This window comes from Mytilus californianus, unplaced genomic scaffold (assembly GCF_021869535.1).
Source record: "Mytilus californianus isolate M0D057914Y unplaced genomic scaffold, xbMytCali1.0.p SCAF_8, whole genome shotgun sequence".
Lineage (NCBI taxonomy): Eukaryota > Metazoa > Mollusca > Bivalvia > Mytilida > Mytilidae > Mytilus > Mytilus californianus.
In genome coordinates, this window is record NW_026262734.1 from 56956682 (window position 1) to 56982369 (window position 25688).

Genomic DNA, 25688 nt, shown 5'->3' on the forward strand with positions numbered 1-25688 from the left:
AATATAGAACGGATGAAATTTCTCAATTTGTTTTTATGAAACCAAACCTTCCTTGACGACATTATGAATAGTTTTCTGAAAATAGATTCAAGTGTTTGATTTGGTTTATCAAAAAATAATTCCCGATGTATAGATTTTGAGGAATATGCAATGACTCATTTGAATAAATATGTTTTCATGAAATCTATAAATTCTGACAATTCTTTACATTGTGCAAAAATGTAAAGAAGTCATAACAAAATACAAAAAGGAAGTGTAAATCTTGTAAAGCGAGAACAATAGAACAGTCTTTCGTTTGTTTGAGCCTGCTTAAGCCTTGGTTCTAATTGGAGTCGTCTTTTCATGTCAACAATATGTGTTACGCTTTATGATCTTATTTTATCAATATTAATTATTAATTGTTATCCGTCATTCTAGATAAGGTTTGGTTTTCCAATGTAATTGAGTTAAAAATAGAACAAATTTCACTAGATAAGTGCACTTATTTAACAAAACGGTCATTTAAACATATTACACTCGTTTGTGACTAAAAAGCATTAAATATATTTGACAGGTAAGTTTAAACCTTGTGGTAATGATTGCTACTTCCACATATGCGATATGTGGAATTTAACTACACCTTCAGCAATAATCTGATACAATCTGATACACAGTTAAACCAAACTGAATACTGTATTAAAAATAACGAAAACAAAAGTGAAATTTTCATTTTTATTGTAGAAAAGTAAAACAGGGACTGTATGTCATTTTATATAGATTAGAATAGTCGATTATGATGAATTGTGCTGGTTTGTTATGTTATGTTATTTTGTTCATTTATTGTTACATGTGTATATCAAAAACTCAAAAGTATTTATTAAAACAGTATATGTACTTCTGCCTTTATTTATTCAAGGGAGAGATATTTTTTTTAATTAAAAATCGTTTCGGCACATATGTTAAAATTTACAATTACATCTGTTTCAAAGTTCATCAGGTTGAATACACGTCCAGCAACTGTTTAATCGGCAACATTAATGGCCTTCTACTCGCAACTGCTTATATACAATCAATATTGAAGCCTTTTAAGTATAACGGGTTTTTTTTACTCATATATATCAATATATATATACAATATACATTTATCAATCTTAAAGTCTTTTTGAGTTTTGGAATTGGAATGTTCCTATGGCACTTATGTATACCAACTTCTCGTGGAACTGTACTTTATTTAAAGTTATGAATTAGTTTGATTGATTGTTGTACTTATAGGGTAATGATTTCGAATGTGTGTTTTAGGATGAACATAATTTTAGTGTCTTTTAAGTCTTATCATCAATACTATTATTGACATTTTGATAACATTGTTTTTTGGGGATTTTCATGTCAATTGTCATTTCTTGAAAGGAGGAAATGTGTGCATGTTAAGTAGAAGTTTTTGGAATTTTCCAATTAAGCAGGAAACAGAGAGACATATTTGTTTAGATAATTATACTTTTAACAACTAACCTATTTTGTCATTAAGCTACCATAAGTTTCATTATCTTTTAAGTTAAAAATACTTTTTTTGCAACTTACTGATTCATTCTTTCTGCATAATCAAAAACAAACATAATTGTTAATTTTGTACTTTTCATAATATAAGAAAACTTCTAAATACTTTTATGGTCAGTTAAAATAGGAAACAGTATTTGCCGTATATTGGGGATTTTAAAAAGACTGTACATGTGTAAATAGTTTATTTAAGTTGCAAAGATCTAATTTTGATTTCAAAATAATTATATTCTTTTATCATAACTCTAGATATGGTCATGACTGAGCGTTATGATATATATATTAAATACACATTTTGTAGGATGTATTGTAAAGCATCGTATACCATGTATTCCTGTACAGTCATCTTCTTCCTCATGTTTACCATTAATGAGGCATCAGGTAAGGAGCATTTTTTCTTAAATCGCATATGTGTGTATTATGAACTGTCGGTTTAGTGAGCACCCTCTGTTTGAACTGCAATCAGACCAATTGTTATTCGATATCCAAACACCACTTTATCCCAAACAAATAGTTTTAAATCACTTATTGAAAAATACCGTTCTAATGCCAGCTTATGGATGTTTCGTCCTCGAAGGAAATCTAGCTTCTTTGTCCTTACTCCATTCCTTTGGTGACATAAATATCATTATTGCTTCATTTTGGTAAATTTACAATTCATGAACTTCAAAATCACCCGAAATGAATACAGAACAGTTACAATGTATTACAAATATTACAATTTTTAACACATGATATAACATTCACGCTTAATTATTGTCTGTTTGTTTTGTTGATCTTTGTGCCAATCAACTTAACGTCATTGGTATCACCATATTTATCTAATTTACCAAAGCCAATTAATACGACATCGTAATAAGAGAACGAGTTAAGTGTTTAAACTGACGGTATACGACAGTAGGTAGTTTACAAGTAGTACAGTTTATAATGGAGAAGCCATAATCAAACTAGTTCGTTGGATTTTTGTCAGAAGAAGACACACCATTATATTACAATCTTTTCCTTATTCAACACTTATGTGAAACGGACATGCGTAGTGGATTTTGTAACAGGACATCAATTCAGTAATGATAAATAAAACCAGAAACAAAATAGCAAAATAAGCTGGTTTTCCTCGGTTCAATGATATAGATATCCGACACGCATAACAAGATCAATTGCATATACCAATGAATGAATACATAGAATTTTTGGGAAAAAACTCTTATCGGTAACTTAATATTTAATACAATTTCTAGGAAAAATCAATGAATTTGTGAATAGTGTTTAAAGCTCATTAGACAAGTGATTTAAATGCATACACATAATTGACTTTGTTATACTGTCCACTCACATGAACCTTTTGGTATAACATTTAGTTTTTGCAAAATTGTCTTTTCTTCGCCAACCTTTATTATGTTTAACATAGTATGGAACGTCGTGTTACTTGGAAATCTTTAAAATTGTTATTTGCTAAAATGTTTTGACTAGTAGTGTTGTAAATCTGATTTAGGATTTCTTATCCGTTGTTACGTTTATATAATTCAATTCGGACACTATATTGCTGACGTGTTGCTTCACTGATATTTTCATCACATTCTATATTCAATTGAAAACTAACAATTGAGTCTTGGGTTATTATATCATTAACATTCATATCGTATTTTTTATTTTTTATAAACTCTGTTTAATGGTACAAAAGCTCTCAAACGTTTTATACTGGGTTTGTGTCGTGCAACCTTAAGTTGAAATGTTTTGAAATGTTGTTTTTTTTTGCCTTTTCATCAAGTTATCGTTATTCATAATCACACGATTTCAGATTCTTTAAACTAAGTGAGTTATTGAAATATGTATTTCGTTTACTACTCTGTATATTACTGCGGGTATGCATTCTTTCTTAGTTTATACATGTATGTACTTAATTTCCAGCTTTTAGAGAACACAATTATATGCCATACATATCTAGTATAATTTGCTCAATTTTTTTATTTTTGCGTATGAAAGTAGCACAGGTGTTCCGGAAGGGTGACGTTTCTGCTTGTAATATACACATGAACATGTCATTGATGAATTCTTGCTATAATTTCTTTTTTATAATAGAAAATCTTACAGTTACATGTAATAATAAAAAAAATGCAAACATTCTACTAAAATTAAGCTGCATTATAAACATTGATACCGATTTTAATATTCAAGAAATGCGTGTTTTGAATTATACGCAAGTGTTCTCTCTGTGACCTCTTTTGAAATTTCAAGCTTTTACACGTGTTGATTTTTATATAATAGATAGTAAATGTCTTTTAGTGTCTAGCACTTTCATCAATCTGTAGAGACTGTTCAAGACTGCTTAAAGATCAGATAGCAACATTCGTGCTGCAACATCATAGAAAACCAGAGGGATAGACCGTTCAGCGTGTATATTAAAAAAGTGTTCACATGATTTTACAACCTATCATGACATTAACATTTCTTGTCTATTTCAAGATATCTTTTTTTAAAATGGATGTTTGAAGTATTATATGACACTTATATAAAAAAATAAGGAGATGTGGTATGATTGCCAATGAAACAACTATCCACCAAATTTCAAATGAAGTGAATGTAAGCAATTATAGGCAACCGTACGGCCTTCAAAAATGAGAATAAAAAAAAACTACCGTATAGTCGGCTATAAAAGACCCCGACATGAAAAAAAAAGAAACAATTCAGAAGAAATAACTAACGGCCTAATTTATAATAAAATAATAAAACAGTTTACGAAAATCAAATATGACAGACATGAACCAACGACATCCACTGAACTACAGGCTCCTGACTTTGGACAGGCACATATGTTTAACATGTTTGTGAACGTTCAACCCTCTCCTAACCTGGAAACTTTCTCTTGTGGAGAGTTGTCTCATTGGCAATCATACCACATCTTCTTTTTTATATTAAACTTACTTGTTCATTAAAACAATCGTTTGATAGGTCTACTGTCACAGGAAAAAAAAGAAGAAAAAACGCGTCGCCAGGTAAACTAAATTTGCGACAGTAAAACTACCGATGGACGTCCGCAAAGCTTCAAATACAATACAGTTATCTCTTAAATAACATCTTACAAATTTATAAAATTATGTAATATTATGTATATTTTTCTTTTAGTAAGATGGGAAATAAAGTCAAAACCATTAGTAATAGGAATGGAAGCAAGACTTTCGTGTAATGGTAACAATTGTCCTCAAAACACCAAAACATGGCTAGGAGGAAAAAACTACGATCTTCTCTGCTTTGATGATCAGTCAAAGAATCCCTCAAAATATGAAATGACATCAAATGGTACAACTTTTGATTTGACGATAAAAGACTTTAATTTGACCGATCTTAATTGTGAATATACCTGCACCTGTGGATTCCAACAATACACCAATATGTTAACAGTCGAAGAACTTATATGTAGGTAAACATTACGTAGTTGTAAAAATACATGACATCAGTTAATATAAAAATAAGGAGATGTGGTATGATTGCCAATGAGACAACTATCCACCAAAGTTGAAATGAAGTGGATGTAAGCAATTATAGGCAACCGTAAGGCCTTCAACAACGAGAAAAACCCATACCGTAAAGGAGGCTATAAATGGCTCGACATGAAAAATATGAAACATTTCAATTGAGAAAAATAACGGCCTAATTTATAACAAAACAATTTACGAAAAACAAATATGTCAGACATGAAACAACGACAATCACCGAACTGCAGGCTCCTGATTTGGGACAGGCACTACCAGATGTTTGGTTTTTTTTATCTTCTGCATAAATGGATAAGACAATTGTCTAATAGAGTGACCATTTCAACTCTTACTTTATATTTGTCTTTATAAAAGGACAGTCAGCTCTCTCCTAGGACAAAATAGAACGAACAACTACAATGAATACATATCTATGCCAAGCTCTGACAAAGATACTATTAATGGAACATATTTGTCATTATAGTATATCCAAGTCCTAGACTAAGACCAATCGAAACATTCGAAGACGGCGTCCATTGTACTAATTTGAATTATGGAAATGGAGTTAAATTTTGTGTGCTAAACGTCTCATATCGTATTTCACAACATATGTTGTTTATATGATATGTATTATCTGTGTTTTTCTCAAAAATATATATATGACCTACATACATCCATGAACTAGGGTATCAAGCTATTATATAGTTAATGGGAGAGGAATTTGTGCCGTTTTAATTTTAACCAATTGTATTTGTGTGGTTGTTATTATGTGAGCATTTTAGTACAGCTTAGGCATTATGTATAAATTTATCGTGTCTTAACTTATTCGACCTATTACTTAGTACTGATAAATTCACTGCTATTTATCGGTATTATTTTTTTAATTTTAAACTCTTACTTCCAGATCCACCTAGATTACGTGTAAACACTTTAACGAGGATTGGCAGAAAAATCTCAATAGATGTTTTGATTGCAGTTTCTCCCTTACCAAATTGCACAGTCCTTTTTGAGGTACATCGAGACAAATACTTTGCATTTAGTGCATTATTAAACAGAAAACAAAATATTTTGGAAATGAATGCTAATATAATCAAACATCACAGTTTAATCAAAAATGACATGTAGCAGGTGACCACGTATTCTGATATTATTGCGAGCGATAATGCATCTTTGTTTCCTCAAGGGTTTACAACGGTTTAAATGATAATTCTCTATAATACGTCACAATAAAAAGAAAGTTTTAATCAGCATTCCGAGCCAAAATGAGAGTCATAACTTTTTATGCCAAATTTGCCGAAAAAAAGGTTTCATAAAAAACGGCATTTTGGTAAATTTATAACCAAGTCCGTCAACGGATATATTAAGTATCACCTATATCCCCTGCCCCAAACAAAACCCCACAAATTTGAAAAACATCATTTTATTAGTTTACCAGCTCATCACACTAAAGATTAATTAGGGTTTTTTTTTATAAAACTTTCTTGAAAAACCGCCTTTATTCAAATAAAATGAAGGCTATTATTTTCATTTTTTCAACTGAATCGGACGGAGCTTATGTTTTAATTTGCATAAAGACAGTCTATTTGAAGATATGTGTGATAAGGATGATTGTCGATATAATTATCATTACTGATTTCTAATCACCTATCAATGTCACAAAACGGATATACAAAAGAACTCAGTGTATGATATGGGACGAATAAAATAGTTTAAAATTGATAGCATTTATATGTGATATAGCTAAGTATTTTGAGGTATCGGCTTTTGTATTATTCGAGCTATCGATCTGTATGTTTTACTGCTTCTTAGATTTTCTATTTAAGAACACCTGCTAGTTCGGGTAAATCTTCTGTATTACGAATCATGGCAGAACGTAGAAGATGCTTTCCTCTCAGTCAAAAGAAATAGTTTACATAAGTTTTTCGAGTCGCTCATTCAGCAACGGCCACTCCAGTAAATGCCTTTTCAAAGAGAACTGCAGAAGCTAAACTGGTTAGCGAGGCTACTATACGGAGAATTTACTGGATCAATGACCATAACTGGACACTTCATTGATGAGTTTATCCCAAAACTCTTGTCTATAGATGGACTGGTCTATGATAAGCGAACCGGTTAAATACCGTCCGGTCAAGTGAAATAACTCATGAAATAATTATAAGCGAAATGATAACAGTTGTCTCCCTTTTCACATATTACCTCAGCTTGCTCTTGTACGCTCTGTAGATACGCATATTACCATTTCCGAGTTTTTGTCAGTGGAACTATATTACTGTTGCTTACTATCTTTTAATACACATGCACTTTAGGCGTAACAATCATAGATTTAACCTTATCTTTATCGTTCTCATACATACTTTAAATACTTGAGCAAGGCTAAATTCCAATAAAGCAGATATCTATCCAGGATTTTTTATTTTAATGTTTCTGAGCAATCGTGAGCTTTCTCTGTGTCGTGTTGCATTCAATAGGGCGATATTTTTTCTCCTATATTCCTTATTTTGATTGTTCACGCAAGAACCAGAGTATTCGCCAGAGTAATTGTTAAATCGGAAATCTCATTTATATTTTTTTCTGTCCATGAAGAAATAATAGCAAAAATGTTGTGCACACTGAATAACCCGCTTAGCGAGTTATTTAAAAGTGTGCACACGTCACGGTCAATCAGAAGATGTGTTACATCCAAAATTAAATTATTTTAAATCAAACTTTTGGTTTTCTCTGTTAATTCCTTAAAATTATTATCATGTAATTTTAGGAAAACGCTTTGTCAGCAAATATCTCCGTGAAAGAAGTACAAGATGAAGGTGGTTTAACACTTTTTGGAGTAGCCATACAACACCTTGTTTCACCAATAGGGAGTATCTGTAAAGGAAATCTAACTTTGAATTGCAAAGTTGGACCAAACGCATATCCACTTTATCTTCAGAAAATAGACATATGCACAGGTATTTACGTTACAACCCGAATCTGATTCGCCCAACGACCCATTTTATACAATCCCACATAACATTAACTGTAAATTCAGAAATTATTGCATGCATATATTATTGCAATTTTCAAAGAATGAACAAAACTGCGAGTTTAATAATCGCGATTTTTGGAAAGCAGCATACAGATACGTGTAGAAAGAACATCAAGCCGAATGCGAGTTCTTATGATTGCGATACTCTAGTAGTCGCATTTTTTCTGCCATTAAGATAACTTTTATTTAAAAACGCGTTGTAATTTGAAAAGGACGCATAATCCTCTGAATGATACGTTGTATACATGTATACATTTGTACTTCAAACATTGTTGACGACGAACTTTTACCTTGCTTAGTGGCCGGGGGATCACTTTCATTTTATATAGCGAACAGCAGAATCATTTATTTTGATTTACCCTTGTCCTGTTGTCCATCACATTTTTCTTCCAGAATTTAACTTTTGAAAAGTGTACTTAACTTTTTTTTACCAAAATTTAGTGGTATGTACTTGCGTTACGGTAAATTAAAGAGTTGTATTGTTTGGTTTAATTCTGATTAAGCTACATTAACTGCTGAGTTCTAAAACTTACAATCGTAATTTGTTAACACATATTGTTCAGTGCTGCACCAAAAACACATTATATTGGTTTTAAACTATATGACTTTTCTTTGCTGTTAATCACCATTTTTACAATGGAAATTTACCTTGGCCAAGTCCCATTTCTGCGGAAACGATTTTTTTGCCGTAACTAAAAATAAGCAATTATTACAATTTGGTTTCCTGACAAATATTTACATTAACTTTTTTCTTATTTCAGATGAAGACAAACCAAACTTTAAACTGTATGCCATTATAGGTTCAATATCAGGAATGGTTTCAGTGATTGCTATCGTTTCTATTTTGTTTTTCTTAAAATTCAGAAATGGTAAGAAATATAAAACTAAAGTATACGTTATTATTTGCATTTTGGTTTCATGTAAGCCAAACTGACACAAATAGCGACACTGCGACATGGGAATTGTTATCTTCTCTTTTATTTGGATACTTAGTTCAACCTCATTACACAAGATTTTTTTTTTTACATATGTCTAAAATGACAAGTTCTGTTTCATTTATTAAGTTTAATATGAATCCGGTCATAGTTTTCCCCAAGAAAAATATCAATTTTTCGTACTCATATTTCAGATTGTTACTATACTTAAAATAAATCAATAATACTCAGCAACAAGTTGCCTGTGAAATTTTTATACTACATGTTCGAACCGGAATACTTTGAAATTTATCTTGCAAAGAATACCAAACCAATTGATTTCATTAAACATCTATATAATATAATAAACGTTTTACTGCAACTATAATTCTGGTATACGAACACAAGACTTCATTATACTACATGTATTGCTATGTGGAATACGAAATCTGAATAATATCGTTATTTATATTAGGAATTCGTAAAGGTCTATAGATATAAGAAGATGTGGTATGATTGCCAATGAGACAACTCTCCATCCAAGTCACAATTTATAAAAGTAAACCATTATAGGTAAAAGTACGGTCTTCAACACGAAGCGTTGGCTCACACCGAACAGCAAGCTATAAAGGGCCCCAAAAATAACTAGTGTAAAACCATTCAAACGGGAAAACCAACGGTCTATATAAAAACGAGAAACGAGAAACACTTATGAACCACATCAACAAACGACAACTACTGAACATCAGATTCAAGATTTAGGACAGGTGCAAACAATTGCAGCGGGTTTAAACGTTTTAATGGTACCAAACCTTCATCCTTATCTGAAACAATTGTGTAACATCACAACATAGAAAGACACACTATAAAATATCAATAGAAATGGCTTAACTCAATCAAAAGACATATTAACACAAGTGAACATACACTGAACGAGTAAATTTAATCTATGATACAATGTAAATACAAAATCAATAAAATAAGGGATGCATAATTAAAGTTCCAGTATTATACCGCTTTGAAATGTTAAACAATTTCAGAAAAACAACAATAACATAGAACAAAAATCCGCCACTTACAATAATATTATACACAGGTAAATGAAAATTATTTTGTAGGCAGGTATACAGTTTAAATGGAGAAAGGAAATATGCATATCTTGACTTGCGCTTTTCAAAAGACTTTTGAATATCTAGACATTGTTATGTTTATCTACTTTGGTTTTTTTTTTAAAACATTGACACAAAATGTATTTAACAATAAGTAAATACAAACACCCGTCAATTCTAAGACGTACATTTTTCTTACAGGGAAAGACAAGGACATAAGCCTCGATATTGATTGCGAAAATGATAAAACTCCTGGTCGGAGGCAGCTTAGTACAGTCCGGCTGATAAATAGCAAAGATCCCACGGGGGCCACTGATGAAGGGACACCGTGTAATAAATAGGTCCCGAAACTGGGTTTGGTCCATTATATTATCTAAACAGTAAATTAAATTCACTTATAAATCAAATAATGAGACAATAATCGAAAATTTTGATCAGAAGAAAGGGACCTATTTATTATTGACGGTTAGTTCTCAGAATAACACATATTAATTGTTATTTCTTAATAAAACAAAATATATCGAGGATTGAAACAGATGATACCTTATCAATAACAATAGTATCAAGATTAACAAGACCATATATTGTTTACAAATTTATAAAAGATAAATGCTTCTTTTTCACTGGCATAGTCATTTCTTCATGATGAAGTCTTTTGGTTATTCAGCTCATCATTGGGCCACGTACATATTTTATCGTATTTGTCCATACATACCCTCAGTGGTTAACGTACAATATAGTACTCCTATATACAGTCTTTATATAGAATCTGTCCGTACCCTCAGTGGTTAACGTTTAATACAGTAATCCTATGCACAACTTAAGACCTCTGCTGAACATTTGTAAATTATCGTTTCATATCGGCCTCTAGTAAGTGTTCTAAAACTTATCTTTCAGTGCTTTTAACTACTTCCTTAAGTAGTATCAAAGAACTTATCATTAACTTTTGTAATAAAACATTTGAAAATAGTAGAATTAAATATTTTTGGAGTGTAAAAAATTCTTTGGATGTTCTATATATAAATAACGTGCTTTTGGTGGTCCTTTTGATTCTGTTGACAGTTTTGACTTGTCAACTCTTTACACTACACTTCCACACAATCTTATCAAAACAAAAGTTTTCCTATTTAATTAAATGGTCGTTTGGTAAATCTGAATGCAAATATATTTACTGCAACTCATTTAAAGCCTTCTTCTCTAATGAGAAAGGTAAATATGCTAGATATACTTACTGGAGGTGTGATGAGATGATTGATTAAAAGCTGTTATTTTTCTCTTTTGGAAGGCGATGATCCTTTTGTACCATCTTTCGGTGTTCATATATCACAACTCGTTCGCTATCCCCGTGTCTGTTGTGACGATTTTAATGAACGTAATCTATGTATTACTGGTAAAAGGTTACCAATTCAACACTGTCATTAAATCTTTGAATATTGTTTTTATTGGACCAGGTATAAATATTGACTTTGTTATCAGTAAATTAAAACCATACTAAATATTACTGTTATACACATATGTTCTTTCACGGTACTACAATCTGTCGATACCTATATTTTGGCATTGCACAAGGTCGTGTTTTTCTCTGACTGTTAATGACGTCTTTAAACTAAATCCATTGAATGATGGATGTGTACTGATTGATATTTTAGTCTTAGATGCATGATTTTTTTTATTAGTTGTTATTGGCTTTGAACTAGCTGTCGGTAACTGCGAGTACTCACAGATATGTACTTAGTGTTTTTTTGTTGTTGGGATGTATAAGTACCCTGCCACGTCGACTCTGTGTTTTTGTTAGATGTATTTCTGCTTTGTATCCATCTGATGAGTTCAGTCCTTTTCAACTGATTTTATAGTTTCATATTATGTTGTACTGTTACACCACAGGCCCGGGTTAGGGGAGGGCTGGCAGATTCAACTAGTTTAACCCCACCACATTCTATATGTGTCTATTCCAAGTCAGGAGCCTGTAACTGAGTGGTTGTCGTTTTTTTGCTGTTTTTTCATATTTGTTTTTCGTTTATTGTTCGTTCTTGTGTTGTGCCGTCACACCACTGACGAAGGTTAAGGGAGGGTTGGCGCCAACAAACTAGTTTAACCCCGCCACATTATGTCTGTAATACAGTGGTTGTTGTTTATTGCTGTATATCATATCTGTTTTTCGGTCATAATTTTGTACATTAATCAGGCCGTTAGTTTTCTCGTTTGGATTGACTTACATTTGTCAATTCGGGGCCTTTTATAGCTGACTATGCGATATGGGTATTACTCATTGTTGACAGCCGTACGGCGACCTATAGTTGTTAATTTCTGTGGCATTTGGGCTCTTGTGAAGAGTTGTCTCATTGGTAATCATACCACAATTTCTTATTTTTATATGGCATAAATAGTAACAAATGAAAATGAAGAGTAAATCCGCAAAAAATTGTCCTGCCCTCCTGCCCTCCCTCGAATATCAAAATTAATGATCATCTGCTGAGTTCGATTCCTTGACGAGCATGTGGTAGATTTTATTTACTCATTTATGGGTATTTCAATACAGACAACATTTGTTCTTATTGATGTTTTGACCAAAGAACGGTACCAAATGATTAAGAAAATGCACAAAGAACGTAAAGGAAAAGATCGACGAACGGTACAGTAAACAAATATATAGAAATAGTTATTTTAGAAAAATCGTAATAATTACAATGATCTTGATATGCAAGATAGATTCCGTAGAAAGTCACGCTTTCTGTGACCGCGCTGAAGTACGTCCATTATTCATTTTTCATTTTTCAAAATTCAATAATTAATAATGAAATAGTTCATTAGTCATTATTCAACGTGTAGTTATGAATAATTAATAGTGCAATAGTTAATATTTCAGCATTCAAGCTGAAAAGTGAATAAAGAAATAGACCATTTTTTTTTTTTAATGTGACTCTATCCCGTATTGCTGAATTCGCCATTTTTATGTCAATTTACATATATTCAAATTAATATAAGAAACAAAAAATCAAAACAGTCTTTTTAATTTTCATCTTTATTTATTTATTTAGTTTCGAAGGATAAATTAACCGGTTTCCTTAATTATTTTCAACATTAATTCCGTTTTTTAATGTATGGAGGACCTGAATACCAAAACACATATAAAATTATAATACTATACATTGGATAATTTGATTTTTAAAAGGACCTCTGCAATCCTTCTTCCTTGAATACAGATATAACTTATCGATTGTGCCGCAATGTCCATTAGAGGGGTTTCGGAAGTTAGGCAGGGAGTCACTAATGTTATAACTTGTGTCCAATCCCTTTTGTATTTTTTTTTACCAGGCCCGATTTGTTGGTGTAACATTTAAAAAAGTCTACCAGAATTATTTTACAAAGAATTCCGCTCAAACCGGTGCTAGGGGCCGGATCGCCTGAAACTTGCAGTGAGGTGAAAGCGTTTTTTTTTTTTTTTGCTCCTTATTGAAGTTCTTATTGTGACTTTGAGTTAAAGAACAGCAATAAAAGTGCTATTCCTTTGCTTTTTTGTGCATGTACTTATTTTGTGTCATAGATGGATACCCCATATCCTTCGTTTTTCTATTACATATACTTCCTAAACTGTGACGAGATGATTAAAAGCTTTGAATTTTCTTCTTGACAACATATATATGTTACAGTGAATTTGTATTATCAGGGATTATGTAGATTTCCTGATTTTTCAGGGATTCTGCATAATCACTAAAATCACTACTGTTTATATATAATCCCTGAAAATTACCAGTGATTTTACATAATCACTGAAAATTTTAAGAATTATTTTACATAATCCCTGGAATGTTATCAGGGATTATCAATAAAAGAAAGATTCTCTGTTTGGTAAAAATAAATCAAATACAGACAAATAAATCGTATGTATAACATCTTTATGGTTTAAGTTGACAGTTTTCATTTCCTGTCTATTTATAAGTGAACAGTTTTTTTCTGGTGATATCATATTTTACTGTGTTAAATCACATAAACTCACAAACAAATAAGTATTTTAAATTGAAAGTAATAATACCAACAGATCATGTAATTTGCTGTAAAACAAAGGGGATGAAAGTTTACGAACAAGCAAAGAAATGCAAATAAACTTCTAGAAACACAAACAGAACATATGCTTGACAATTTGATCAATTTTGGAGGAGGCGGTGCTACCGATTCAGCATGTTGATCGTGGAAAGGGACTTTCATATATGTGTCTAATGAACTGTGTTACACTTTATTGCTCTTCAAAGTGCAGTAAAATCAGATTCAATATGTGAAGGCTGAGGGATTTTTCTTTTTCTTTTTGTTTTTTGCAACAAAAAAAAAAAGAATAAGCAGAGAATATATTTAATAGTAAAGGGTCCAGATGTGGTTTGAAGAATACAGAATAATGGGCAAACAGTGCAAAAGTAAAGGGCTAAAAATAAAGAATAGACAAAAATAAACAAAAAAATAAGAATAGAGAATAATAGTGTGCTAAGATATACAGAATAGAAAATAATGGGCAAAATAAAAAAAGCATAGAGAAAAATGATGTAAAAATTTTTTAGAATAAAGTCGTGTTTTCTGCTTAATGAAGCACTTATTTACGTAGAAAAACACATCTTAAAGTTAGCCAAGGCTTTCTTAATGAAAATGACACCTTGTATAGACCTAAAGTATGCTCAGATTTGTCCCTAAGGAAAAAAGATCCGGGGTTGTTATGGTCAATATTGGCGTCTGGCTATCCGAATTGAGGTTAGGGGTCGATTTAATATGTTTTTGGCTTACGTTTGCATATTTTCGTATAAGTAAGGATTCATGCATGTAGCAGAGACCTTGAGCATTCGTTTGAGCTATAATATTCCAATGCTATGCCTGGGCGGTGCTAGGGGAAGATTTTTACTCTTTTGAGTAATTGCCTTTATGTTCGTTTTCTGGGCTTTGATGTTGTTTTATCATGTTTTCTGCTTAATGAAGCACATATTTATGTAGGAAAACACATCTTAAAGTTAGCCAAGGCATTTATAATGAAAATGACACCTTGTATAGATCTATAATATGCTCAGTTTAATTCCTAGGGTAAAAAAAGATCCGGGTTTTGTATGGTCAATATTGGCGTCTGGCTATCCAAATTAGGGGTAGGGGTCGGTTAAATATGTTTTTGGCTTACGTTCACATATTTAAGTATAAGTAAAGATTTAGGCATGTAGCAGACACCTTGAGCATTCGTTTGAGCTAAAAAAATACTCCAATTGGAAGCCTGGGCGGTGCTGGGGGAAGATTTTCAATCTTTTGAGTAATTGTCTTTATGTTGGTTTTTTAGGCTTTGATGTTGGTTTATCGTGTTTTCTGCTTAATGAAGCACCTATTTATGTGGGAAAACACATCTTAAAGTTAACCAAGGCTTTCACAATGAAAATGACACCTTGTATAGATCTATAATATGCTCAAATTGGTCCCTAAGGAAAAAAGATCCGGGGTTGGTATGGTCAATATTGGCGTCTGGCTATCCGAATTGAGGTTAGGGGTCGATTTAATATGTTTTTGGCTTACGTTTGCATATTTTCGTATAAGTAAGGATTCATGCATGTAACAGAGACCTTGAGCATTCGTTTGAGCTATAATATACCCCAATGCTATGCCTGGGCGGTGCTGGGGGAAGATTTTTACTTTTTTGAGTAATTGCCTCTATGTTCGTTTTCTGGGCTTTGATGTTGTTTTATCATGTTTTCTGCTTAATGAAGCACATATTTATGTAGGAAAACACAATCTAAAGTTAGCCAAGGCATTTACAATGAAAATGACACTTTGTATAGATCTATAATATGCTCAGTTTAATTCCTAGGGTAAAAAGATCCGGGTTTTGTATGGTCAATATTGGCGTCTGGCTATCCAAATTAGGGGTAGGGGTCGATTAAATGTTTTTGGCTTACGTTCACATATTTTAGTATAAGTAAAGATTTAGGCATGTAGCAGACACCTTGAGCATTTGTTTGAGGTAAAATATATCCCAATTGCATGCCTGGGCGGTGCTGGGGGAAGATTTTCAATATTTTGAGTAATTGCCTTTATGTTGGTTTTCTAGGCTTTGATGTTGGTTTATCGTGTTTTCTGCTTAATTTATGTATTTATGTAGGAAAACACATCTTAAAGTTAGCCAAGGCTTTCACAATGAAAATGACACCTTGTATAGACCTATAATATGCTCAGATTGGTCCCTAATGAAAAAAGATTCGGGGTTGGTATGGTCAATATTGGCGTCTGGCTATCCGAATTGAGGTTAGGGGTTTATTTAATATGTTTTTGGCTTACGTTTGCATATTTTAGTATAAGTAAGGATTCAGGCATGTAGCAGAGACCTTGATCATTCGTTTGAGCTATAATATACACCAATGCCATGCCTGGCCGGTGCTGGGGGAAGATTTTTACTTTTTTGAGTTATTGCCTTTATGTTGGTTTTCTAGGCTTTGATGTTGGTTTATCGTGTTTTCTGCTTAATGAAGCACACATTTATGTAAAAAAACACATCAAAAAGTTAGCCAAGGCCTTTACAATGAAAATGACACCTTGTATAGACCTATAATATGCTCAGTTTAATCCCTAAGGTAAAAAGATCCGGGTTTGGTATGGTCAATATTGGCGTCTGGCTATCCAAATTTTGGGTAGGGGTCGATTAAATATTTTTTTTGCTTACGTTCACATATTTTAGTATAAGTAAAGATTCAGGCATGTAGCAGACACCTTGAGCATTCGTTTGAGCTAAAATATACTCCAATTGGATGCCTGGGCGGTGCTGGGGGAAGATTTTTAATCTTTTGAGTAATTGCCTTTATGTTGGTTTTCTAGGCTTTGATGTTGGTTTAACGTGTTTTCTGCTTAATGAAGCACCTTTTTATGTAGGAAAATACATCTTAAAGTTAGCCAAGGCATTTACAATGATAATGACACCTTGTATAGATCTATAATATGCTCACTTTGGTCCTTAGGGTAAAAAGATCCGGGTTTGGTATGGTCAATATTGGCGTCTGGCTATCCAATTTGGAGGTAGGGGTCGATTAAATATGTTTTTTGCTTACGTTCACATATTTCAGTATAAGTAAAGATTCAGGCATGTAGCAGACACCTTGAGTATTCGTTTGAGCTAAAATATACCCCAATTGGATGTCTGGGCGGTGCTGGGGGAAGATTTTCAATCTTTTGAGTAATTGTCGTTATGTTGGTTTTCTAGGCTTTGATGTTGGTTTATCGTGTTTTCTGCTTAATGAAGCACCAATTTATGTGGGAACACACATCTTAAAGTTAGCCAAGGCTTTCACAATGAAAATGAAACCTTGTATAGATCTATAATATGCTCAGATTGGTCCCTAAGGAAAAAAGATTCGGGGTTGGTATGGTCAATATTGGCGTCTGGCTATCCGAATTGAGGTTAGGGGTCGATTTAATATGTTTTTGGCTTACGTTTGCATATTTTAGTATAAGTAAGGATTCATGCAAGTAGCAGAGACCTTGAGCATTCGTTTGAGCTATAATATACACCAATGCCATGCCTGGGCGGTGCTTGGGGAAGATTTTTACTCTTTTGAGTAATTGCCTTTATGTTGGTTTTCTAGGCTTTGATGTTGGTTTATCGTGTTTTCTGCTTAATGAAGCACACATTTATGTAGAAAAACACATCTAAAAGTTAGCCAAAGCCTCTACAATGAAAATGTAACCTTGTATAGACCTATAATATGCTCAGTTTTGTCCCTAAAGTAAACAGATCCGGGTTTTGTATGGTCAATATTGGCGTCTGGCTATCCAAATTTGGGGTAGGGGTCGATTAAATATTTTTTTGGCTTACGTTCACATATTTTAGTATAAGTAAAGATTCAGGCATGTAACAGACAACCTGAACATTCGTTTGAGCTATAATATACCCTAATGGTATGCCTGGGCGGTGCTGGGGAAGATTTTTAATCTTTTGAGTAATTGCCTTTATGTTGGTTTTCTAGGATGATTTGATGTTGGTTTATCGTGTTTTCTGCTTAATGAAGCACCTATTTATGTAGGAAAACACATCTTAAAGTTAGCCAAGGCCTTTACAATTAAAATGACACCTTGTTTAGACCTATTATATGCTCAGTTTAATCCCTAGGAAAAAAAGATCCGGGGTTGGTATGGTCAATATTGGCGTCTAGCTATCCAAACTGAGAGTAAGGGTCGATTAAATATGTTTTTGGCTTACGTTCACATATTTTAGTATAAGTAAGGATTCAGGCATGTAGCAGAGATCTTGGGCATTCGTTTGAGCTATAATATACCCCATTGCTAAGCCTGGGCGGTCCTTAGGGAAGATTTTTACTCTTTTGAGTAATTGCCTTTATGTTGGTTTTCTGGGCTTTGATGTTGGTTTATCATGTTTTCTGCTTAATGAAGCACATATTTATGTAGGAAAACACATCTTAAATTTAGCCAAGGCATTTACAATGAAAATGCCACCTTGTATAGATCTATTATATCCTCAGTTTGGTCCTTAGGGTAAAAAGATCCGGGTTTTGTATGGTCAATATTGGCGTCTGGCTATCCAAATTGGGGGTAGGGGTCGATTAAATATGTTTTTGGCTTACGTTCACATATTTTAGTATAAGTAAAGCTTTAGGCATGTAGCAGAAACCCTGAGGACTTGTTTGAAATAAAAAATACCCCAATTGCATGCCTGGGCATTGCTTGGGGAAGATTTTAACTCTGATGGGTTATTGCCTTTCTGTTTGTTTTCTATGCTTTTATGTTGGTTTATCGTGTTTTCTGCTTAATGAAGCACTTATTAACGTAGAAAAACACATCTTAAAGTTAGCAAAGGCTTTCACAATGAAAATGACACCTTGTATAGACCTATAATATGCTCAGATTGGTTCCTAAGGAAAAAAGATCCGGGGTTGGTATGGTCAATATTGGCGTCAGGCTATCCAAATTGAGGTTAGGGGTCGATTTAATATGTTTTTGGCTTACGTTTGCATATTTTAGTATAAGTAAGGATTCAGGCATGTAGCAGAGACCTTGAGCATTCGTTGGAGCTATAATATACACCATACCTTGCCTGGGCGGTGCTGGGGGAAGATTTTTACTCTTTTGAGTAATTGCCTTTATGTTGGTTTTCTAGGCTTTGATGTTGCTTTATCGTGTTTTAGGCTTAATGAAGCACCTGTTTATGTAGGAAAACACATCTTAAAGTTAACCAAGGCATTTACAATGAAAATGACACCTTGTATAGATCTATAATATGCTCAGTTTAATCCCTAGGGAAAAAAGATCCGGGTTTTGTATGGTCAATATTGGCGTCTGGCTATCCAAATTGGGGTTAAGGGTCGATTAAATTTGTTTTTGGCCTACGTTTACATATTTTTGCATAAGTAAAGATTCAGGCATGTAGCAGACACCCTGAGCATTCGTTTAAGCTAAAATGTACTCCAATTGCAAGCCTGGGCGTCGCTAGGGGAAGATTTTAACTCTTATGGGTCATTGCCTTTATGTTGTTTTTCTATGCTTTTATGTTGATTTATCGTGTTCTCTGCTTAATGAAGCACTTATTAACGAAGAAAACACATCTTAAAGTTAACCAAGGCTTTCACAATGAAAATGACACCTTGTATAGACCTATAATATGCTCAGATTGGTTCCTAAGGAAAAAAAATCCGGGGTTGGTATGGTCAATATTGACGTCTGGCTATCCAAATTGAGGTTAGGGTCGGTTTAATATGTTTTTGGCTTACGTTTGCATATTTTAGTATATGTAAGGATTCAGGCATGTAGCAGAGACCTTGAGCATTCGTTTGAGCTAAAATATATCCCAATTGTATGCCTGGGCGGTGCTGGGGGATGATTTTCACTCTTATGGGTCATTGCCTTTCTGTTGGTTTTCTATGCTTTTATGTTGGTTTATCGTGTTCTCTGCCTAATGAAGCAATTATTAACGTAGAAAACACATCTTAAAGTTAGCCAAGGCTTCCACAATGAAAATGACACCTTGTATAGACCTATAATATGCTCAGATTGGTTCCTAAGGAAAAAAGAACCGGGGTTGGTATGGTCAATATTGGCGTCTGGCTATCCAAATTGAGGTTAGGGGTCGATTTAATATGTTTTTGGCTTACGTTTGCATATTTTAGTATAAGTAAGGATTCAAGCATGTAGCAGAGATCTTGATTTTTCGTTTGAGCTATAATATTCCCCAATGCTATGTCTGGGCGGTGCTTGGGGAAGATTTTAACTCTTTTGAATAATTGCCTTTATGTTGGTTTTCTAGGCTTTGATGTTGGTTTATCGTGTTTTCTGCTTAATGAAGCACATATTTATGTAGGAAAACACATCTTAAAGTTAGCCAAGGCATTTACAATGAAAATGACACCTTGTATAGATCTATAATATGCTCAGTTTAATCCCTACGGTAAAAAGATCCGGGTTTGGTATGGTCAATAATGGCGTCTGGCTATCCAAATTGGGGGTAGGGGTCGATTAAATATTTTTTTGGCTTACGTTCACATATTTAAGTATAAGTAAAGATTCAGGCATGCAGCAGACACCCTGAGCATTTGTTTGAGCTATAATATACCCCAATGCTATGCCTTGGCGGTGCTGGGGGAAGATTTTTACTCTTTTGAGTAATTGCCTTTATGTTGGTTTTCTAGGCTTTGATGTTGGTTTATCGTGTTTTCTGCTTAATGAAGCACCTATGTATGTAGGAAAACACATCTTAAAGTTAGCCAAGGCCTTTACAATGAAAATGACACCTTGTATAGACCTATAATATGCTCAGTTTAATCCCTAGGGAAAAAGATCCGGGGTTGGTATGGTCAATATTGGCGTCTGGCTATCCAAACTGAGGGTAGGTGTCGATTAAATATGTTTTTGGCTTACGTTCGCATATTTTAGTATAAGTAAGGACTCAGGCATGTAGCAGAGACCTTGAGCATTCGTTTGAGCTATGATATATCCAATGCCATGCCTGGACGGTGCTGGGGGAAGATTTTTACTCTTTTGAGTAATTGCCTTTATGTTGGTTTTCTTGGCTTTGATGTTGGTTTATCGTGTTTTCTGCTTAATGAAGCACATATTTATGTAGAAAAACACATCTTAAAGTTAGCCAAGGCCTTTACAATGAAAATGACACCTTGTATAGACCTATAATATGCTCAGTTTGGTCCCTAGGGTAAAAAGATCCGGGTTTTGTATGGTCAATATTGGCGTCTGGCTATCCAAATTTTGGGTAGGGGTCGATTAAATATTTTTTTGGCTTACGTTCACATATTTTAGTATAAGTAAAGATTCAGGCATGTAGCAGAGACCTTGATTTTTCGTTTGAGCTATAATATTCTACAATGCTATGCCTTGGCGGTGCTTGGGGGAAGATTTTAACTCTTTTGAATAATTGCTTTTATGTTGGTATTCTAGGCTTTGATGTTGGTTTATCGTGTTTTCTGCTTAATGAAGCACATATTTATGTAGGAAAACACATCTTAAAGTTAGCCAAGGCATTTACAATGAAAATGACACCTTGTATAGATCTATAATATGCTCAGATTAATCCCTAGGGAAAAAAATCGGGGTTTTGTATGGTCAATATTGGCGTCTGGCTATCCAAATTGGGGGTAGGGGTCGATTAAATATGTTTTTGGCTTACGTTCACATATTTTAGCATAAGTAAAGATTCAGGCATGTAGCGGACACCCTGAGCATTCGTTTGAGCTAAAATATACTCCAATTGCATGCCTGGGCGGAGCTGGGGGAAGATTTTCACTCTTATGTGTCATTGCCTTTATGTTGGTTTTCTATGCTTTTATGTTGGTTTATCGTGTTTTCTGCTTAATGAAGCACTTATTAACGTAGAAAAACACATCTTAAAGTTAGCCAAGGCTTTCACAATGAAAATGACACCTTGTATAGACCTATAATATGCTCAGATTGGTTCATAAGGAAAAAAGATCCGGGGTTGGTATGGTCAATATTGGCGTCAGGCTATCCAAATTGAGGTTAGGGGTCGATTTAATGTTTTTGGCTTACGTTTGGATATTTTAGTATAAGTAATTATAAGGATTCAGGCATGTAGCAGAGACCTTGAGCATTCGATTTCAAATAGATAAGATTTTCACTCATGACACAAATCGACTGGGTTTCCATTCTGTCATCGGGGATAATTGATAAATGGGATTAAATTGACCGCCAAGAAGGTCTAGAGAACCACCTCTGGAGAACCTTAACATTAATGAGTAATACTTACCAAAATTTCTCTATACTAAACACTATTTTCTATTGAAAAATTTCAGAAAGATGCTGATAAACTTATTTGGTGATACAGGTTATTTTCTTGTTTTGGCGCGAAATATTCTTACTCTTAATGCTGGACGTAGCAAAATTATAGAATTATATTTAACTAAAGCTCAGCGTAAATATGCAGAAGCATGACAATACATTAATGATAAAATGTGTAAATATTTCTGTAAAAGAATATAATTTTACTTTACCAGTATACTTCACTTAGAATTACACTTGAGCGCAAGAAAATCTCCTTGTGAATTGGCTGAATCGCGGGGTCGAAGTTCAACATATCAACGGAAATGTTTGCGTGTGCTTGCGTTGCTTTACATCGAGGCCACAGCTTTTCAACCAATCGGGAAATGTTTACTTGGGGCATACATCTATTTTTACTGCAGGTTTTGACATGTTTAAATCGGGATTATAGAAAAATGGAATGTTGTTGGTAGATACAAAACAGAAAATGATGAACACTTTTAGCAAAAGATAAATTGGATCGGGGGTCTGGGTATTCACATTATTTGTACAACTCTCCTTACTCTTGGGAAGCGTGTGCTTTACATCGAGGCTTGCGTTGCTTTACATCGACGCCATGGTAGTTCAACCAATCGGGGAATGTTTATTTGTGGCATACATCTATTTTTACTGCAGGTTTTGGCATATTTTAATCGAAATTAGAGAAAAATGGAATGATGTTAGGTGATACAAAACAGAAAATGATAAATACTTTTAGCAAAAGATGAATTGGATCGGGGTTCTGTGTATTCACATTATTTGTACAACTCTCCTTACTGATGGCAAACAATGGAATTTCCGTGACCTAAATGGTTCGCGAAAATTAATATTTTTATATTATAGTATAGTAATAAATCAATTATCATATTAAATGAACGCGTCACCAGGACTTTTAACTTAAAAAAATATACAATATTGTTAAATTATTCCGTGTCGGAATATTGGGGTGTCGGACTATTGGGGCGTCTGACCTATGGGGTGTCGGACTAATGGGGCGTCGGACTATTGGGGTGTCCGCGGACCAATGAGGCGTCGGAGTAATGGGGCGTCGGCGGAGCGTCTTTTTACCACAGAACACCACAGAATACCACAGAACACCCAAAATATACCACAGAACTTCACAAAATACAAAAAAAACTACTAAAATATACCACAGAACATCGAATTACTTCATAAAATGCAAAACTAATAATTCAGAATTATATTATTTTTTAAAAAGAAATTTATTGTAAAAAAAAAGTTTTTCTATAAAAAAAAATGATTTCCTATAAAAAAATGTTTTTTCTATAAAAAAAAATAATTTTCTATAAATAAATGTTTTTCTATAAAAAAATGATTTTCTATAAAAAAATGCTTTTTCTATAAAAAAAAAAATGTTTTTCTGTAAAAAAAATGCTTTTTCTATAAAAAAAAGTTGACATGATGAATTTTACCGGCGCCAATTACACTATTAAGATTAAGTTTGTTCTCCCAATTTTATTAGTAAATTTCAAAATAATCAACTATTTACAAAATTGTCAATTGATTGAATTATAATTGCCATCTGATAATGCAAGGTAAAAAATGTATGTATCACGACAGATTTTTATCATTGAACAGCAGTCGGTTAAATTGGCAATTGCAGGATGACGAATTGCAGGATAGCTTTATCGCAAGAGAATTGCAGGATGAGAATTGCTGGATAGCTTGACACTAGTAAGCTAATGTACTAGTTTGTGATGTCCATCTGAGTTGCCGCTAGTGTTGAGGGGGCGGACAGGGGGTACCTTTCTCCTTTCTCCCGCCCCCTTTCTCCTTTCTCCCGCCCCTTTTCTCCTTTCTCCCATCCCCTTTCTCTTGTCTCCCGACCTCTAACATGAAAAACTAATGTATAGAAATCTCGTTTTAATAAAAATCGATCAAATTTGTTGCTTTTTTTTAAAGCTAGTCTCTGTCTTGTCCTTTCACAAGATAGAAGTGTTGTTTCTTCTGCTTCAAGAACCTCAGTATTATTTTCACTGACTGTTAAGCTGTCTGTTTGCATTGAATTTGCAACTGAGTTTGATGCACACCGTTTCCCGATGATTTTTTTTTAAGTAGAAATCCAAATGCTGCTAAATAAGAAGAAAAAAATATCTGTTATTGGACTGTTTAGAAGAAATTCGATATCATTTCGGAAGTATACCTGACATGACTCCATGAGCGTCGGAAAAAGTCAGAGGGTACTTACGATCTTTAAAAGAGATTTTATAACAAGTACACATACAAGTATGTATGTTAAATAAAAGTGTTGTAAATGGAGATATGGGAGATTCAATAAGACTGCAACTGGCCAATTAACGACACACAAGAACCAAAGACATCTAGATAACACAGGACAAATGCAGGATGGACGAGAATTTTTATACTGCTAATTTGTAGATTTAGAAAAGATAATTTGGTCCCTTGAATTTGAAAGTTAAAAAGTATATTTACTATAGTAAGTATAAAATCTATCAAATGATAACATCAAACATTTTTGTCTCCCTTATCTACCCCTTTTCTCCTTTCTCCGTCGGGATAACGGGGCTGCTCCAATAAATTTACCATTTTACATATTTATAAATAAAATCTGCTGTTTCCAAACATATATATGCACATGCATGACACAACAGTAAGCCTGAATGGGGTCCTTCATTCATTTACTCTTTATTCCGTATTTCTTTTTTTAATTTGACCATCATTCGATCTCTATTGATTTCAGCACCTCACAGTTATTCTCGGTCTATTCTGCTATTTCAGCACCCCATTATTATCTATTTTTTTCTCTCTTTGTTCTTTATTTATTTATTTTTTGCCTTTTATTCTGCAACTTCTGCCAATTTTTCTCTATTCTGTAAACTCTATCCAGCCCCTCGCTTACTTGTAGAGGGTGGGAATGGGGGTACCTTCACGGCGAATAACGGTAAAAACTCTTGCCAGATGACGTTAACGGTAATTTTTGGTGCATTATAATTACGATAAAATGTACACTTTCTTTTAGACGATTAAAAAATCGACTGATTTTGACGAATCACGTTAATTTTTTTCCAAAAATAACGGTAACGATAATGATTTGAGACTTCTAACGAATCACGATAAGGATATTTTGACGAATCACGATAAGGATATTTTGACGAATCACGGTAAAAATTTTACCAATTTGACGCTAACGGTAGCCAAGAATGACCGTTTGACGCCTGATGGTAAAGGCATTCCTACCCTCATTATAGGGGTAACATTTCAAGTGTTATTCGTTCATTACAAGTGTTATTTGGATAATAACGGTGTTATTCGGTCATTCGAGGTACCGTCATTATAGGGAGCTCGAGACAGTGTGCAATGGTATCAAATTCCG

The 25688-nt window shown here is 33.5% G+C and overlaps 2 protein-coding genes across 3 annotated transcripts in view; both read left to right on the top strand.

The window, feature by feature from the left end:
- LOC127711078 (uncharacterized) overlaps positions 1 to 25688 on the top strand; it is a 1247322-nt gene that overhangs the window by 1213364 nt on the left and 8270 nt on the right. The gene's annotated exons all lie outside the window — the stretch shown is intronic.
- Positions 514 to 10671, top strand: LOC127711081 (uncharacterized). Of its 2 annotated transcripts, XM_052217048.1 has the most exons (7): positions 514 to 553; positions 1835 to 1914; positions 4657 to 4947; positions 5908 to 6014; positions 7759 to 7948; positions 8787 to 8894; positions 10250 to 10671. In XM_052217048.1, the coding sequence occupies exons 2-7, from the start codon at positions 1836 to 1838 to the stop codon at positions 10387 to 10389; spliced, it is 915 nt and encodes a 304-aa protein (XP_052073008.1). In that variant the 5' UTR covers positions 514 to 553; position 1835; the 3' UTR covers positions 10390 to 10671. The 2 variants fall into 2 exon arrangements, 1 of the variants encoding a protein (XP_052073008.1); XR_007986469.1 differs by lacking the exon at positions 5908 to 6014.